This window comes from Sceloporus undulatus, chromosome 1 (genome assembly GCF_019175285.1).
Source record: "Sceloporus undulatus isolate JIND9_A2432 ecotype Alabama chromosome 1, SceUnd_v1.1, whole genome shotgun sequence".
In the NCBI taxonomy this organism is placed as follows: domain Eukaryota; kingdom Metazoa; phylum Chordata; class Lepidosauria; order Squamata; family Phrynosomatidae; genus Sceloporus; species Sceloporus undulatus.
The window spans coordinates 277840552-277859315 of NC_056522.1; the positions used below are offsets into that span (position 1 = coordinate 277840552).

At 38.7% G+C, this 18764-nt stretch overlaps 1 protein-coding gene across 3 annotated transcripts in view; it reads left to right on the forward strand.

Moving 5' to 3' along the window:
• The window catches only part of SWAP70 (switching B cell complex subunit SWAP70), a 50794-nt gene that overhangs the window by 21986 nt on the left and 10044 nt on the right, over window positions 1-18764 (forward strand). For all 3 annotated transcript variants that reach the window (XM_042461257.1, XM_042461241.1, XM_042461249.1), the window contains exons 4-9: window positions 223-450; window positions 7414-7560; window positions 9788-9896; window positions 13541-13722; window positions 17411-17518; window positions 17732-17898. In XM_042461257.1, the coding sequence (XP_042317191.1) occupies window positions 223-450; window positions 7414-7560; window positions 9788-9896; window positions 13541-13722; window positions 17411-17518; window positions 17732-17898 (941 nt within the window). The remainder of the gene's footprint in view (window positions 1-222; window positions 451-7413; window positions 7561-9787; window positions 9897-13540; window positions 13723-17410; window positions 17519-17731; window positions 17899-18764) is intronic.

Consider the following 18764-nt stretch of genomic DNA (forward strand, 5'->3'; position numbering starts at 1 on the left):
CAAAGGGTTTTTAGTACAGCACTTTTTACTCTTTAGGGCAATTCTTGATTATTCTACAATGGAAGTGGATGGCCTTTGATCATCTGGACAGCACCCTTGTAGCTGGGTTACCCACCCCCAGAACTGATAACTGTAGTATGGGAGAATAGCACTCCTGCCTCTCATTTTTAAGTAGATGTTTTGCTGTTCTATTTCTTCAGATTCTGTCTTTTTTCTGTACAGATTGAATACCTGCTTAAGAAGCTAACCGAAGCCATGGGATTAGGCTGGCATCAAGAACAGTTTGAACATTACAAGGTTATCTTGGATGCTAATGGGAAAGGTCTTTCTGCCTGGGAACTGATTGAGCTTATTGGAAGCGGCCAATTTAGCAAAGGGATAGATAGACAAACAGTATCTATGGCAATTAATGAAGTCTTCAATGAACTTATATTGGATGTGTTGAAACAGGTAAGATATGCACACAATTGCTAAAAATACTAGCATAAGTTATTTTTAGTGAGTGATAAAGTACAATCTATACTTTTTCTTCTTAAAGTCTTTCAAAGAAAAACTCATTTTATACCAAGAAATGTGTGGCCTGCAATGTGTATAAAAAACAGACAGATTAATCAGCCTGACTACATATATTTTCCTTCTTTACATAACTTTTAATCTTTTTTATTGTCATGAGAGAGAGGGAGGGAGATTAAGGCCCCAATCACCAGAGATTCTTGACTATCTTCCGTGTGGTTTCTTAGACCAAAACGTTGAAGTTCATCTTTTCATACTTGGTGGCTAAAAGCTTGCTTGTTAGCTTTGTGTGTGTGTGTGTGTGTGAAATGAAAGTTCAAATTCCTGGACATTGGATTCTCTGCCACAGTATTATTTGTTACCATCACAGAATGCACCACAAAATTGCCATACCTCCACATTCTTCAATAGCATCTCTAAATGGTGCTTGAAAAAAAAAGAATTTTTCATATGCGACACTTTTCTTCTAAGAAATATTGGAGGAGCTTGATAAGGATTGTCAGTTTGGAGGCTTATTCATTAATAAAGAATTTCAGATAGAGTAGGGCATATTAACAAAATTTTAGGGGCTAAAGAAAAAAACCATGCAGATGGTGGAATAGTTATCCAAATGTTACCAGGGTTGTTTATGTGGGTGCTCCTGCAATTCACCCTTGTGAGACTGGCCCAGTTGACATCACGGTGATATTTCAATTCCCATGATTGGTAACATATTTCTGATGTTTTAATTTGTGCAAAATAAAAATTTTAAAAATATTTGGAGTGTTAAAAACTAATTGATAAGTTGGGCAGAATTTCCTTTGGATCCTCTTGGCTGGAGAGTTAAATTCAACAGAAATTGCACAGTCTATTTTTAAAGTCCACAGTTTCTTAGTGTGGAGTTGTAAGTTTGAATATGACTTGAAACATGCAGCCCTGTGGGGGAATAAAGAGGAAGCAAGAGTCTTCTCACAGAGTCCAGGTGCATGAGTGGAGGCTGTGACTGAGCGAGTGGAAGGGAGCAGAATTTGCTTAAGTGAGAGACTGCTAATAGATTAGCTTTGTTGAAATGACATGCCCAGAGGAAGTTATGAACTTTGCCTACTGTTGATCACTTGCTTTGAAATAATTCATTGTCATTTGGTTAGTTCATTCAAGGCAGGCTTCCAATTGTATAACAACAATGGTCACAGCATTGGATACAACCTAATGGATTGTCAAATCTCTTCATACATTGAAGCTAGGATATTTTTTACATAAATCATTCTAAAATTTTATTTATGTATTTATTTAGGCTATTTATACTTCACCTTTCAGCCAAAAAGGCTCCCAGAATGGCTTACAAATTGTTAATTTGACAGTTCTCTGCTCAGTTAGTTTACAATCTAAATAAAATAGCACATACAAAGAAAGGGGAATAGCAATGGGGAAGAGGTTCAAGCCCAGCAGGTACTGCTTGTTCTTCTCACCCTTAGAGGAAGGTGGGAGGGAGGAAGGGCCCTTCATCAACTGCTGGCCTAGGCATAATGGATCTGTGCCTGTCTGCTCTTCTCTTCCTCTGAGGTATCCTGTCGTTCATTCTCATCCTTTCACTGTACCTTTGTCTGGGAGTGGAGGAGAGGGTTCCATCTGGAAAATTGTCACATTGCAAAAACAGTTATTTTGTTGTAAAAATTTAACTGAAATCTACTTTTTTCTAACTTCAGTTCATTTATTTATGAAGATTTGCCATTATGTTGATTGTGTTTCGTTCCAACAGATTCTTCCTGCCATCCTCTCCCATTAGAATGACATCTTGAGATTGTGTGTATGTGCCCTTCAAGTCACCTGTCAGTTTACAACAGCTCTAGTTCTTTCCTCTGAAATACAGCCTACAGCACCTGAGACTACTTGCCTATAAATGCTACTGCAACAAGCAAGCAGATTGGATCAGTTAGATTTATTCTAAATAAAATGCAGGTTGTCTCCAGAATTACTGTAGTGCAGAATAAGTCTTATACTGTAGCCTTAATAGCAGTACTGACAATCAGATATTGGAAAGAAATGGAAGGATGTTTTGTTGATGATAAGTTTCTCCATGCTCTCTTATGAATTTGGTTATGTTTTAATGGTTCATTAAAAGTCAATTTAGTTTTGTTGTTAAGTCGCTGAAGAGGAGTAACTTACACTGTATATACGCGACTATAAGTTGACGGCAAATTTTGGGACAAAATTATGGATTTTTCTATGACCTGTGGATAGGTCAAGGGTGAAACCTAGGGGAATATAGCAAAGGATCTAAAGGATGAAGCAAAGCAAAGCAAAACAATGTCAAAGAATTTAGCAAATTCCAGTAGACATAACTCTTGGTGCTTACTCTTAAGGCTGGATGGATGAGAGAGTAGATGGGGTCACTGCTTCCAGCATAGATTATCCTCTTGCTTTTCACCAGGGGATGGTTTCTTCTTTTAAATAAGACTTCACGGCCCATGGATAAGTTGACTCAGGGTTTTTTGGGTCAATTTTTTTACTTAAATTTCTAAACTTATACATGAGTATATACAGTAGTTCTTGTTTTTAATAAATGAATAGTGGAACACAGGAATTGTTGAATGACTGCATCTACAGCAAAAGTATTTGAAAACTATTCTGAGATACTATTCTCTGCATGCAGTGCCATGTATGACCAAAGGGAAGGAAGGGTGCTGAAGACCAGCTTCTGGCCAGAGAGGCCAATTTGCTCTGCTAATTTTCTCATTTAGCACTGTTTTGAGTAAATCTTTGTTTGTGCAAGCAGAGGTTCATTTTTATGGTTGCTAAAAGGCTAAAAAAGGCCTAAATCCAGTTGCTAGTCCTAATTGAAGAGATGTATTTGATCAATTGCTGAATAGTTATGAGTCAGCACTGAAGTTAATTCCTTTGATTCACTGGGTCTGTTTTAGTTGGGACTAGCAGTTGTGTTCAAGACAGTCTTGAAATCTGATTGAAGAAAATGGAATGTTTAGTTCGGCTTCTCCTGGATTTGGTTTGTTTTTCAAACTTTATGTGTCTCAATTTGGTCTGTAGGATGTTGGTCAAATATTGTCTGAACAAAATTAAGTGCTTAAGGCAAAATAGACCTGCTTGCCACCTATTTAGGCTTTTCCTCCTTCCTACATATAAAAGCAGCTTAATTGCTGTCATTTCTGATTCCTCTTGCAATTCCAGAGATACATTTCCATGCAAGGGAAAGTGTCAGGTTGTGACTTTAAGGTCAGGGGGAATAGAGCAGTAGCAATATTTCTACAAGCCTTCTTTGCTTAAGGCTTGTTAATATCCTTTTTAAAGCCAGCAGATTTCATAGTTACATGGAATGATCTATCTTTAAATTTGCATTTCTGTCTCTTTCTCTCTCTGATACCATTTTGAACAGTTTTGCCTATATTGGATAAAAATCAACAGGTACGTACTACTGTCTTTTTAAATATAGAGGAGAGACATTTACACTTATACTGTAGTTACACTTATACTGTAGTTAAAAACCAAATGGCCTTTGGCAAGCAGTCTGCACACCTCAGAGGCTAGATTCTTGCATGTTATGTGTGTTTCTCTGTTTATCTCTTTCTTTTGGGCACTGCACTATCTCCTACTCAAACTTTTGCATGGGGATGGTGATGCAGCCACATGTTTGTTGGAATTGTTCATGAAGATTTGAGGACCTATTCTGAGGGAGCTTTATATGCTCAATCAGTGCATGCATATACTGTACTGTATGGACGGAATCTATCCTTGGTCTTTTCCCAAACACTGCAGGTCTTTTATAAGATATTACTGTGGTTCATACATAATGCCAAATCATGGTTTCACATTGCGTGAAGCAGCAGCAGAAGCCTCACATTTGTACATTTTCTTCTTGTTTGCAGTTAACTACATATAATTTTGCTTTCAGGCAATCCATAATTTGTTTTTTCATTTAAACAATTAAATTCTTATTCATGCTTGCACTGCAAATCAGGGTTTAGTGTAGTATTGACAGGTGAGTGCAAGCCATGGTGTGTTTTTTTTGCTTTACCTCAAATGTTCTGAAGCTGAGTAGTTCTTGACTACTCTTTCACATAATATCAAGCCATGATTTATCATTTTCTGAAGCATCCTACTGCTGTAATTCTTGGTTGTCATGTTGCACTAATATTCCTCAATGTTTCCTTTACTTCCACTTTGGTTTGAAGTATGAAACAGGAACACTAGAATAATTGCTGTGAATTTCAGGTGTGTTTGAAGTGTTATTAGTTTTCTGTTCTATTGTATTGCAATTTCTTTTGTTCTATTGTATTGAAATACTTTTGTATTCTCACAAGTAGCATGCTAACTGCAATACAGTGGTACCCCGGGATACGAATTACCCAGCTTACGAATTTTTCGGGATACGAAAAAATCCCATAGGGATTTATTGTTTCGGCTTACGAAGGTTTTTTCGGGTTACGAAAAAACCCCGGCGCTGTTTTAAATGGAAAGGCCGCCACCGGAGGGCAGCAGAGAGCTATTTTTTCCATTAGCGCCTATGGCAATTCGGCTTACGAAGGTTTTTCGGGTTACGAAATTAGCCGCGGAACGAATTAATTTCGTAACCCGAGGTACCACTGTACTGTTGGACCTTTGCTCTCAAAGTGTGTCTGTGTTTATGTATCTGTTTAACTTCATTGTACAAAATATAATTTCTTCAGACATGGCTGTCAACTGTAGACATAAACTGTAGACATAAAAAAAAAGACTTGAATAAATTTGTGTGACAGCTCTATATGTTCCTATCTATTTACCACAATTTGTAGATGGCCACTAACCTCGACAGCTTTATTTATTTATTTGTTCCATTTGTGTGCCACTTTTCTCTCAGAGGGAGGCCAAAGGCAGCTCCTAAAGAGAGTCAATTACATACATTCACAATAAAAAGCTGAAAACAATCAAAACCACCACATAAAACTGTATAAAATCATTTGAAAGGTGCATAAAAGTTAGAAAGATAGATATTTGTTGTTGTGTACATTCAGGTTGTTTCCAGTTTATGGTGCCCCTAATGTGAACCTAGCATGTTTGGGTTTTTTTTGGCAAGATTTGTTTAGAGGAAGTTTGCTATTGCATTTCCCTAAGGCTGAGCGCATGTCACTAGCCCATGGTCACCCCAGGGGCGTAGCTAGGGTCCCGGTCTCCAGAACTGTAGTCCTCACGCCTGGACTTCTGTAGTGCACTCTACTTGGGGCTACCCTTGTGCTTGGTTCGGAAGCTTCAGCTGGTACAAAATATGGCAGCCAGGCCTATTTCTGGTACATCTAGGAGGGACCACATTACTCCGGTTCTGAGGTCCCTCCACTGGCTGCCTATTAGCTTCCGGGCCCGGTACAAGGTGTTGGTTATTACATTTAAAGCCCTAAATGGCTTGGGTCCAAGCTATCTCAGGGACCGCCTCCTCCCGTACAATCCTCCCCGCGCTCTCCGGTCCTCTGGGAAGAACTTACTGCAGCCTTTAAAAGCTAGGCTTGCGGCGACCTCCCAGAGGGCATTTTCTGCTGTCGCCCCCAAACTCTGGAACGACCTGCCGGATGAGATCCGTCAGATAACATCATTAGACAGCTTTAAAAAAGCGGTCAAGACGGATCTCTTCCGGCAGGCCTTTCCAGATTAACCATCCCGGCCTGGGCTCCCTGATCCCCTCTTTCCTCTCGTGGCCCCATCTTCAGTGATGGTTGAGGATCTCCAGAGGGACACCAGGGTTTTTAGTTTGTTTTAATTATGTCTTATGTTTTGATATTGTGTTTTTAATCTGTCATATTTTTTAATATTTTCATAAGGAGGGGAGGGATTATAATGTTTTTAATTTTATATTTTACTCTGTTATATTTACTGTTGTCAACCGCCCGGATTGGTTCGCCACAGGGCGGTATACAAATAATAATAATAATAATAATAATAATAATAACTCAGCCTAATTATTATTATTATTATAGTCAATAAAACATTCCAATAAGAAACTCTCCTGCTTACCTATTAAAAGCCTGCTGAAACAAAACAGTTTTATGTGGTGGCTTTAATTGTTTTAAAATTTTTATTGTGAACATTTTTTGCCTTCCAGTGAAAGGAAAGCAGGGAGGGGGCCATCCTATATTCTAGTGGAAGGGAGTTCCAGATGATGGGAGCAGACACTCTCTTGAGAAGGGGCTGGACAAATTCCTGGATGATACAGCTGCGGTGACTTCTAGTCCTATTGGCTGTATATCGTCTACAGCAACATGCCTTTGTATACAAGGTGCTGGGAAACACACATGAGAGAATGCTAGGTTGCTGTCATCCTGTTTGTGGGTTTTCCATAGGCATCTGGTTGGTCATTGTGCAGAGACAATGCTGGATTAGAAAGGGCTTTGATCTTCATGCTTTTTTTTTTACAGTTCGTTCTCTTTGAACATTTATTCTAATGATGAGAGTAGGCAGCCTGATGTTCCCAGATACCATAATCCTTCACCATTGCTAGCTGGAGTTGTAGTCCAAAATATCTGGAAGGTACCAAGTTGCCTGTAGTGAGCCTTCATGTCATTTCCCACTTAAGGTCGCTCTAAGCCTAAGGCGACTCTGTCATGGGGGGTGAGTGTTCTTGGCAAGATTTGGTCAGAGGGGGTTTGCCTTTGTCTTCCTCTGAGGCTGAGTGAATGTGATTTGCCCAAGGTTACCCAGTGGATTTCCATGGTAGAGCAAGTATTTGAACCATGGTCTACAGAGTCACAGTTCAACACTCAAACAACTTATGCCATGTTGGGTTATACTAAATACAGATAGGTTATACTATTATGGTCTGTTTTATGTCTGTTGAAGGAAATAAATGGATTCTTTTATTAACTTAAGTTTGGATTTCAGATCAGAATTCTAAGCCAGAAATTTTGTTGTAAGATATTATAAACAATTTATGTTTTACAGGGTTATATGTGGAAGAAAGGCCACAGACGGAAAAACTGGACAGAACGTTGGTTTGTTTTAAAACCCAATATAATATCATATTATGTGAGTGAAGATTTGAAAGACAAAAGAGGAGATATAGCACTGAATGGCAACTGTACTGTAGAGGTAAAAATAAATAAATAAATACATGAAATGTAAAAGTAGACACTGAAATGTTCTTTTCCAAGAAGGCAGAATAACAAGATAATTAATTTTTTCTCCCCTAACAGTTGTTTCAGCCTGTTGTGCTACTACCTTGGTTTTCATTAGTACTGTAACAAAAATACAATCTGTATTACTACAGTATATAATTTTATAGAAAACCTGTAAAAAAAACCTACTTGCCTGGGCTGCTTCATTAATTCCAGTGAGAAAGAGTACATTATAGATCTACTGTTTCCACGGAAACAACCGTGCTCACATCACCAACACCTGATAATTTTTGTGTGTGTATCAAGTGCCAGGCATTATGAATGTGTATGTGTAAAATTGGCAAGCACTGATAGTTTTTATATAACTTCATGCTTCCATTAATAATCGTTTAGCATAAATATTGAATGCAAAAACATTGATTTTCAAGCCAGCATGTTTTAAACCACAAAATTCTTCTTGATAGTAGAGGCCTTTTTCAAACCAGGAAGTAACCTGGCTTGTCCTTGAAGCATAAAATAGACCATGGTACATAAATTGCCCTCCACCACCTAAAGGATTCAGGGCCTTTTGAGTAAAATGCATCCCCCGCAACAACATTTTTGGGGGAAAATGCAGGGCTCATGGCATCTGTAAGTGGTCACAATTTCCCAACCTCAGGCTGTCCTTTGGCCAGTTACTAACTCTCAAGTAAAGGTTCCTTACATGTTCATGGGAGGATAATTTTTTGGGGAGGGGGCAAGCAGCCATGTGCTACGCTGGTACCTTACAAATAATATAACAACAGCATTTTATTTTGTTTCCAGTTGTATGTGTTTTTTGACAGCAGTTTTTCAGAACTTCCTATCATCTTTCTTCCTATCACCTTTCTTCACTGTCTAGCTTTCACAACCATACATACAAATGGGGGTACTTTAAATATAAATAATTTTATTTATTTTATAAATAAAATAAAATAATTTTATTTTGCTCTACCTTACCTGTTTGTTTTGTTGCGTTTTCATCTTACTTTCCCCCCTACATTCCAGTTCTGCTCTTTTTCTACACACTATTTGCAGACAACTCTGTAAAACAAATAAACAAAACTTCACAGAGCTCATCCCGGTTGAAATATTTGGCATGGGAACTGAAAAAAGGTCAATGCTTTTTTTTAAAATCTCTGTCAAGCTGTGAAACTTATTCATTGACTAAATACTGCAAGATGATCACAGGCTTCTTACAACACAATAAGCTTGTACTTTTTGTCTCCTATTTTGGTTTCCAGAAGAACTAGAAACCTTTAAAAAAAAAAAAAGCTTGGAATCTGGGCCTATTAATGGTCCTACTGAGTTCACAGCAGTATGCCTAAAAGCAGGGTAAAAACCAAGTAAGTAGCTAATATGGATCCCTATAAATCTCTTGTAGGGCACCCAGCTTATGCTGTTACAGTTAGCCCTCTGTATCCACAGATTCTTTATGCACAGATTCAAGTATCCATGACTTGAAAATATTCAAAAAATATATAAATTTGAAAAAGCAAACCTTGATTTTCTCATTTTATATAAAGGGCACCATTTTACTATGCCACTACTTAATGAGACTTGAGCGTTTGCAGATTTTGGTATCTATGGGGTGTCCTGGAACCAAACCCAAGTGGATACCAAGGGCCCACTGTACTTGCCATTGAGACTTTACTCTGTCTTGGTCCCTGTCATCCCGTATAGTTCATAATAATGGCTCTAAGACTTATGTAGCCTCTACAGCAGACTTCAGTATATCAACATTGGAATCCCTAGCATGGAACAATTGTCTGCTTTGTCAGAAATACTATGAGTTTTGGTTCTGATTGTACATTAAACTGGCTACCCATGTGCTGGAGCAGCCTTTCTCAAACTTTTACCCTGGAGGAACTCTTGCAATAATTTTCAGGTCTCAGAAAACCCTTGCATAAAAACCATTATATCTATAGTTCAAAGATTTTTTTTTAATCACAAATTTCAGTGAAATCAAGGAAGTGCGTATGTTTAGATAGGTAAATAAACAGAAAGACAGATATTAATAAGGAGGGGAGGGCAATCTAGTTGAAGTGTATTTTCTGCATTCCATATTCATATTTGGTTCTTCTGAACTTTTCTTTAACAGTTACATTTATCAAAATTTTGTGTACACCAATGTAATACCATACTATTATTCAATATGAAATGTCTTTTCTTTTCTTTTTTAGGCCTTACCTGATAAAGATGGAAAGAAATGTCTGTTTCTTATAAATAGTTTTGAGAAATGCTTTGAGATTAGTGCCTCTGATAAGAAAAAGAAACAGGAGTGGATTCAAGGTAAGAAAATCTTTTGTTTTATTTATTTTATTTAAAAAATAATTTATATCGACTAAAACATTAAACAATTTGACAAGTTAAATAAAATAAATAAATAAAAACTGTTTAATTTAGAACCACAATACATGTGCTACTGCCACTTGATTTTACATTGGGAATCTTCAATTAATATCAGTTTTGACAACTGGATGAAAGGATTCGATACCTTAATGTAAAACTCTTATTAACTAGAAGATGCAAGAAATAACCAGATAAACAACTTTTGATACAGTTTTGTTCTCTTTTATTGACTGCATAAATCATATGTAGACCTATGGAAAGAGACATTATATTTGTAAATATGTGTAACTGTTTATCTTCATAAATGTATGTATGTATGACAACAAATGCTGTAACTAACCATTTATCATCTTACCTTAAATGTATAATTATGAGTAGAATATTTCAGAGGAAGGAAGTAGCAAAACCACCTTTAAGTATTCATTGGCTAAAAAAACCCTATGAAATTCATGGGGTCCTCATAAGTGGACAGGCGATTTGAAGGCACATACACACAGGGAAATACGCATACTTAAAAAGATGGAGAAAAATGGACAGACAAACTATTTTTCAGTGTGCAAGTTTTTGTGGGGTTTCAGTTCTACTGTGAAATAACACCTTTTGGAGATTTCATTAGTTTCAGCAACTATAAAATATTTCTGTCATTCTGTTGCTAGGAAAAAAGTATTAACAGTAAGAAACAATAAACATGAGGCATTTCTTTCAAATAAACTTCTTGTGTGGATTGTTTTGGGTGTGGAGGCCATGATGTACGTGCTTTAGCAAAAAAAAATCCCTATAAGTGATGCTTTTTTACCATTGTCATTTAGCAAGAAATAATGTTATTAAGGATGACAGAAATTGAGAAAGAAGATAATTATAGTAGTAACATGACACAGTAAACCATTTTTAACTTTTGAAAGAAGCACTTTTCTTTTATATGCATATTCTTTTTTTAAACTCTTCTACAACTCTAGAAGCAGCAAAGTACATAAATAAAATACCACATGACACTTGTGGCATGAAAGCTATAATTATATCAGTGTACAATTGTACCACAGTCTTAACAGCAGAGTATGCAGGCTGTTAAGTACTACAGGTGGCACAGAATCTGTCTGTTTTTACAGTGTAAGTTTAGATAATTATGGGTTTGGGGAACTAAAATGAGAAATTACGTGAAGTTCAACTGAAGTGCCATTACATCTGTCTCCTCTCCATTTTAATATTATTTCATTTACTTGGTACTGAGCTACACATCTCTAACTGTCATTTCTTTAATAAACTATCATGATTCACATTGCCAGAAACTGACTGAACTTAACACTTTGAAAAGTTACTTTTTTGAACTACAACCCTCCAGTGGGGAGGCTGCTTTCTGAGCTCTGCTTGTTATAGTCATTGCTTCACTTTATGCTGGTCTTCAGTTTCCAGAGTCTTCAAGTAATGAGGCTGAAAATATAATACTGCCCACCACAACCAACCACATGTACTGTACAGTGGAAGTTCCCCTTTTACAGTACTTATAAACTGGTATTATGATTTGGCTTAGTCCTTTCACCTGTGTATGTGACTAATATAATCTGGAAATGGGCATCACAAAAGGGGTGCAGGCCACACCAGGTGACACCATTGCTCCCCAAACATCTGCCTTTTGGCAGAAATGGGTTGTGGCATTAACCCTTAAAATGCTGAAGAGATGATGTGACTGAGGCAAGGATTATTGGGAAGCAAAAGAAGAGGACCAAGGTTTTTTTTTAAAAAAATTACATATTCCCTCCAATTTTTAATTTTTAAAAATTATTTTTAAATTTTCTTTAAAAATATCACATCTTACTAAATTGTCACTTTAACCACATGAAACAATGTACATGTAGATACATTTAGGCTGTGTTTATGATATTGTAATTTTAAAGGTATAATTTTAATTTTGCTAGTTGTTTATGTCACAACTATTGCCATTACATTGTGGGGTATATGGGAATTGTGATTTATGAGTAACATTAGGACAAAAAACATTACTAAGCATTCTGAATGGTTTGGTATGGGAGGAGGTCAGTGGTGGGGTGATACCATGAGTTACCACACCAAGTGATGCCAGCCCTAGTGACACCAGTGTCTGGAAACGTGAATAAGAATTTCATTCTCCCAAGTCTTACTTTGTTGTTAGCTGCCCTCAAGTAGACTCTGACTCATGATGACCCTGTGGATGAGACATTTCCAAGAATCTGTATCTTCCATTGCTTTGCCCAGATCCTGCTGCACTTGCCTATAACTCCCCTGATTGAGTCTTATCTTCCTCTCTTTCTTCTACCCTCTACCTTTCCTGGCATTATTGTTTTTTCTAGTGATTCGCCCTTTCTCATTATGTGGTCAAAATATCGTAGTCTCAATCATCTTAGCTTCCAAGAAGTGCTCTGGTCTGATCTGTTCAAGAACCCATTTGTTTGTCTTCTTGGCTGTCCACAGTATCCTAAGTACTCTTTTCTAGCACCACATTTCGAATGGTTTCATTTCTTTCTGTCTTCTTCTTTCACTGTCCAGCTCTCGCATCCATACATGGTAATTGGGAATACAATGGTCTGAACGATTCAGTCTTACTACTGGTCCATTTTTGTTTAACTATCAGTATCTTCCTATATCTCAAACAGAGGTCTTTCACAGCAAGTGCTACTGGAAATCATTAACTGCACAGTTTACAGATTATGCACTCTTATCATTCATCTGTGATTTCTTTCCAAATCTCTTTTAAACTCGGAACCTCAATCATTTAACTTGAAAGTAAGTCCAGTTCAATTCAGTTAAACTTTACTTGGAACTAATATAGCTAAGCTCTGCTACTCGGGTTGCAATCCTGTGGTCTGCATGGGGATTATAACCTTCCCTTATATTTGTGTTTTGTAACTGTCAAGCTTTTGCTGGCACATTTCACTAGCATTGTCAAGCTTTTGCTGGCACCTTTCACTAGCATTGTCATGGTGCAGTTGCAAAACGTATTCCTGGTCACTACAGTGATATGGAGAAAAGTCATTAAGTCAAAATAAATAGGCATATTTAAGATTTTATAATGAGAAAACAGAACTCACTACAAAAGACGATAATGCTTGGTAAATTGGAGAGTAGATTCAATAAGGGAAGACATGGCCGTGAGTCTGCAGCACCTAAGCAGGGCCGCCGAAGATATGTTAACTTTGAGGGCTCTCATTCATGGAGTTGTCATGGATTGAAGTTGACTTGAAGGCAGCTAACAACAACAACAACAACAAATTTCAGATTTTACATACTACCATTTTAAGCAGTTATTTTTATTTGTCGTAAAAAAATGATATGTTATTACTACTGTTTTACTGTTTTGTATTCTTCTACAAGCAGATTATTATTTTAATAATGATATAAAATATGTTTAATAGTAAATCATAAAAACAGATCATCTTAGTGATAGAGGCTTCATTTTAGGGAGTGAAACAACATGACAAATTTGTTACCAGACTAATTGCTGTGACAAATTTTTTTTAAACTTAAAACAAAAAATAATATTATGATTTATCAATCAGTAGAATATATTTGTTTTTCCTTGTCTCCCTCCTCCCCAAATCCTATGCAAACAGCCATTCAGACAACTGTAAATTTGCTACGATTAAATAGCCCTCCACCTCACAAGGAGGCACGACAAAAACGGAAAGCATTACGCCAGAAGCTTCAGGCTGAACAAGAGGAACTGGAGAAGCAAATGAAAGAACTCCAAATGGCAAATGAGAACAAGCAGAAGGAACTGGAGACAGTCCGAAAGGTGGGTGCAGTCCTCAGGCATTACCTCCCTGTCATTCTGAAACATTTTGTTACACTTTGGTTGTAAGTATAGTGCGTGAGGTAGTGACTGACCAAAATGTTCAGTCTTGGTAAAATTTAAAATATTTTTAGAATGTAGTGGAATGACTATGTCCTAAAATATCTGTCTCCAGCATAATGATCAAACTATGTGAACTGGCTTTTTCCTCCAGTCAAATGTTTGATACACTTGGAGAGGGAAGGGGGATGGTAAAGATTTCTGCTTCTGTATTGTCTCTAGAAAACAATAGTCTTAACCAGTTAACTTAATAGGTTTTTCCTAAGCACTAGAAAGGCCCTAGTGCCTTTTTGATTTTGAAGCTCAGTCTAATGTAAAAGCGCCATGCTGTTATTCCAGTAATCTGAATGTTGCTTACCTTGCTTGTTCTTCTGTCAAGGAAAGAGGTTTCCTGAATGGTGCCAAGCATACCGTTCAACCTGAAGGGAATTTGCAGACCTGGAAGAAGATAAGAATTTCATGTCTTCAGCATTTCCTTCCTATGTCTTAGATACACATGGGCATACAGTGCACAAAATCAAAGCAAACTTTATTTTCAATAAAAGATATTCATTGGGGCTCTTTGATTTGATAATGGAAGAATCAGAATTGTTTGGTGTTTCCCCTGGCTGCAAATTGTGATGTCTGCACACAGTACAAGATGATGAAAGCAGTCTGAGAATAGGAGTGTCTTCATCGGGTGCATAATCTGAACTACAGTATTTTGTAATAATAGACAAACCTATCAGGAAATGTAAGCACAGTGCAGAGGAGTGTGAGATGGTTCTTAAGCCAGGCAGTAGTGGAAGGCAGAAAGGATTCCAAAAGAAATTTATCCAAGGTAGCACAATGCAGAATGGGACTACTAGCAATAAATATAAAAGCTAGGAGGGAACATGGGGCATAAATGGACAGATCCAAACTAATGATAATAATTCATTGAAAAGCACATTCTGTCCCTGTAAAAAGGCATGTGGCTGGTGTTTGTAAATTTAGTGGAAATTTACATGTTGGTTTTCATTTAAAAAGAAAAGCACCCTTGATAAGATGTGAAGTTTCAAGGCTTCACAAATGAGAGAGTTTAATTTAGTTGTGTATTATCACCCATGGCATTCAGTGCAGATCCTGCAGTTGACAGCTCTTTTGGAGGGGCGGGGGGGGGGAGGTTAGGAAACTAATGTACACTGATTCAGCTCATCCAATTTGCCTGAGTCTTACAACCCTCACTGCTCCCCAAGAGTTTGTTCAGCAACTGAGAGAACTAAGGGGCTGACAGGACCTGTGTAGTAAACACTAAGAGTAAATAGTGTAGTAAAACACTATTGTGTAAGTCTACTTTCTTATTTCTAGCTTAGCACTAAAGTGCCAAACTGATTAAACATTTCTATTTTATTTAAGAGTTGTCATTATTTTACTTGAATTTGGAGTCTAGTTCACCAGAGTAAGCTTGTGGAAAAATTACTTTTTGAAGGAAAAGTTCCTTTTGTGAAGGAAATTTTTTTTTTGAAGAAAAAGTTTCAGAATCCCTCAGCAATGAAAGGATTCTTGGAGTTGTTTCCAAACTTTGCCCAGTGATTCTCTTTTTTACAAGAAAGGACTGCTTATCTTATTTTGGCAGAGCAGGGATGGAGTGAAAGGAAGGTTGAGGATGTGTGTAAGAGAGACAGCCCAGGATCCAAAAGGCACAGTAACAGCTCTTTGTCTGTCTGAAGGAAAGCTCCAGAGAAGGTGTTGCTGGAGGGAGAGGCCAAACATTCCTCTTTCTATTCAGAGAAGTAATGTATATCATGCCTCTCGGATCCCAGTTGTTAGGAAAATTGTGAAGATGAGCAGGGCTCAGCTGTGTGTTCTGCATGAGCTGCGTTGTCTTGTGCTTTTATGGTCTGTACACAGTGCTGGAATTTTTTATCTTACAACTGGACTTTCTTTTATTTAGTACTTTTACATGGATGGGAATCCTACAGGGCTGAGCAACTGCAATAGGTCTGGTGGCCACAGAAATTACTAAACATATAAAGCAGAACCCTCAAAGTGTCTGGAAGTCTACCTCTGGTTCTCAAAAATTGGCTTTTTAAAAATGTCACTCAGTACAGAGACGGTGCAGCAACCTATTTGAAAGCTAAATTATTGCACTTGGAGGCTTCCAAAAGCACCAATTTGCTCTCTCTTTGGCCAGAAAAGAAGGTTGAATCTGATTAATCTGGAGGTCTTACAGGCTACAGAAACATCTTTGGGGCCCACATGCAGCCTCAGGGACATACTTTGTTTTACTCTAGATATTCCTGAACTATAACTCCTACCATCTCACCATGGGCCATACTGGCTAGGCTTGTTAGAATTTGTAGTGCCACAATATCTGGAGGGCCAGATGATTCCCTTCATTTGTGTGAGTGTGATAAGCTAATTTTATTTCCTGCTTGGCAGGTACCACTGCAGTGTCTCTTTTGTCTCATCTGTGATTTGCTATTCAGTGCTGTGCTCCTCAAAGTAATGGTCCTTGGACTGATGCCATTCCCTGAGCCATCAGCTGCTGGTCCCTGGAGAGTTTCCAGGAAAGAAAAAAAAAGCTGTTGTAGCCAATAGAATTATGGTACTGGTCCTTGGCACATGGGGGGGGGGGGGGGGGAACCAGACTGTCCCTACATTAGACAGCTTGAAAACACTGGTCTAGCACACTATTCCATCTGGTTTAATAAGTTTGGGATATTTTGAATGTTGCTTCCGTTCATGCTTGTAGGCCATCTTACCATTTAGGTTCTTCCTAACCTTACAGTTTCATGTAAGGTGGGCCAAGAATTATGTCAGTCTGGCTGGATGTAACATCAGTGGAGCAAAAGGACCACCTGCCTACTCATGTGGCATCATAGGGTGAGGAATGAAGCATCCAGCCTGGAGGTGGAATTTCCAGTGCCCAAGGTCTTAGCTAATAGAATCATAGAACCATAGAATAATAGAGTTGGAAGAGACCGCAAGGGCCATCCAGTCCAACCCCCTGACATGCAGGAAATCCAAATCAAAGCATCTCTGATAGATGGCTATCCAGCCTCGGTTTAAAGACCTCCAAGGAGGGAGATTCCACTACACTCCAAGGTAGTGTGTCCACTGTTGGACAGCTCTTACTGTCAGGAAGTTCTTCCTAATGTTGAGGTGGAATCTCTTTTGCTGTAGCTTGCATCCATTGTTCCGGGTCCTAGTCTCTGGAGCAGCAGAAAACAAGCTAGCTCCCTCCTCAATGTGACATCCCTTCAAGTAATAAGATGAGGGAGAGCAGAACTGTGCCTAGGCACCTGATTGTCATGTAAGCCAGTATAGTACAGGGATAGAACAGAACAGAAATTATTTTGCAAGAGAATCATTTGCACAATGGTATATCCAGTGCTCTTTTTAAAAGTGTAGAAAAGGTACAACTCGTTCCATGATCAAGAGTTATGGAAATGTACTACCACCTTTGGATGTAGGGCTTTAACAAAGGTATTTTATATCCTATAGCATAATAATTTTTCTCAGTGTAAGTTGTAACACATTAACATAAAAATATAAACAATTGAAAATATCATAACACTAAAATTACATGATAAGCAATTGATCTGTATCAGTACATATACATGAATAAGTCAGAGATTACTATTGTTCCCTTCTTTGTCTGGCATAGCAACTGGAAGAAGCTGCAGCTCGTGCTTCAGAGGAAGAGAAGAAGCGTCTGCAGACTCAAATGGAATTGCAAGATCGATTTAGCCTTGAACTGGAGAGAGAAAAAATGGTAAATAATTGAGGGACAGCAAAACAATGAACAAGCTCCTAAATGGTTGATTATTTTTACTGAGACATTTCTAGCCTATATGTTTGAGGATGGAAAGTAAAAATGAAAGGGTTGCTAAATATACTGGGTGTGGCATGTTGTCTCTGAAAGAGAGTTGAATGCTTTCACTTGTTTTGAAAGATGAAGCAGCATCCCTTTCCTTCATATTGCTAGGTAAGACAGAAGATGGAAGAACAGGTTGCACAGAAGTCATCTGAACTAGAACAGTATTTACTAAGAGTAAAGGAACTAGAGGAAATGTATAAGCAGCTAGAGGAGGCCTTGGAAGATGAGAAACAGGCACGCCAAGATGAGGAGACTGTTAGGAGACTTCAAGCCAGGTGAGTACACAATTTTATGACAATATAAATAAATCAGTAATGAGTGAAAGTGAATTTATTCACATGCCATTTTATATAACAGAATAGAAAGTTTGAAGGGATATACAGTCATCCCTCTGAATTCCCGGGGGATCTGTTCCGGGGACTCCCGCAAATTCAAAATTTCGCTGATATTGAAGTTCCTTTGTCCCCAATGGTACACTGCCATTAGGCACAATGTGAACTTGAGTATTTGTGAACATTCAAGCCCTTTCCTCCCTTACCTTACCGAGGCAAGGCCTCAGCCAGCACTGCCTGGCCTTGGCCAGCACAGTCTTCCTCTGGCTGGCACGGCCTTGCCTTGGTTGGAACCTGGCCATGCCAGCTGGGAAAATGGCTGCACTGGTTGGAGGAAGGCTGTGCCTACTGGAGCAAGGCTGTGCTGGCCTAAGTAAGGCCTTGCTTCGGACGGAGCGGCCTTCCTCCAGCTGGCACAGCCATTTTGCCAGCCAGCACAGCTTTGCTCCAAGGCAAGTCCACGCCAGCCTGAAGAAGGCCATGCCAGCTGGAGGAAGGCCTTCCTCGGCTGGCATAGCCTTCTTCCAGCCGGCCCTACTGTTTTTCCAGATGGCGCAGCCTTGCTCCGGACAGAAGAAAGCTGTGCCAGCTGGAAGAAGGCTGCTCCGGCCTATGGAAGGCCTTGCCTCAGCCACCGGGGCTTTTGGCAGGAGCAAGGCTGCCCCAGCCAGAAGAAGGTTGCATTGGCCGGAAGAAAGTCTTGCCTTGGCTGGCGCGGCCTTCTTCTGGCCAGTGCAGCATTCTTCTGGCCTGCGCAGCCTTGCTCCTTCTGAGGCAAGGCTCTGCCAGCCTGCCAAAAGTCATGGCGG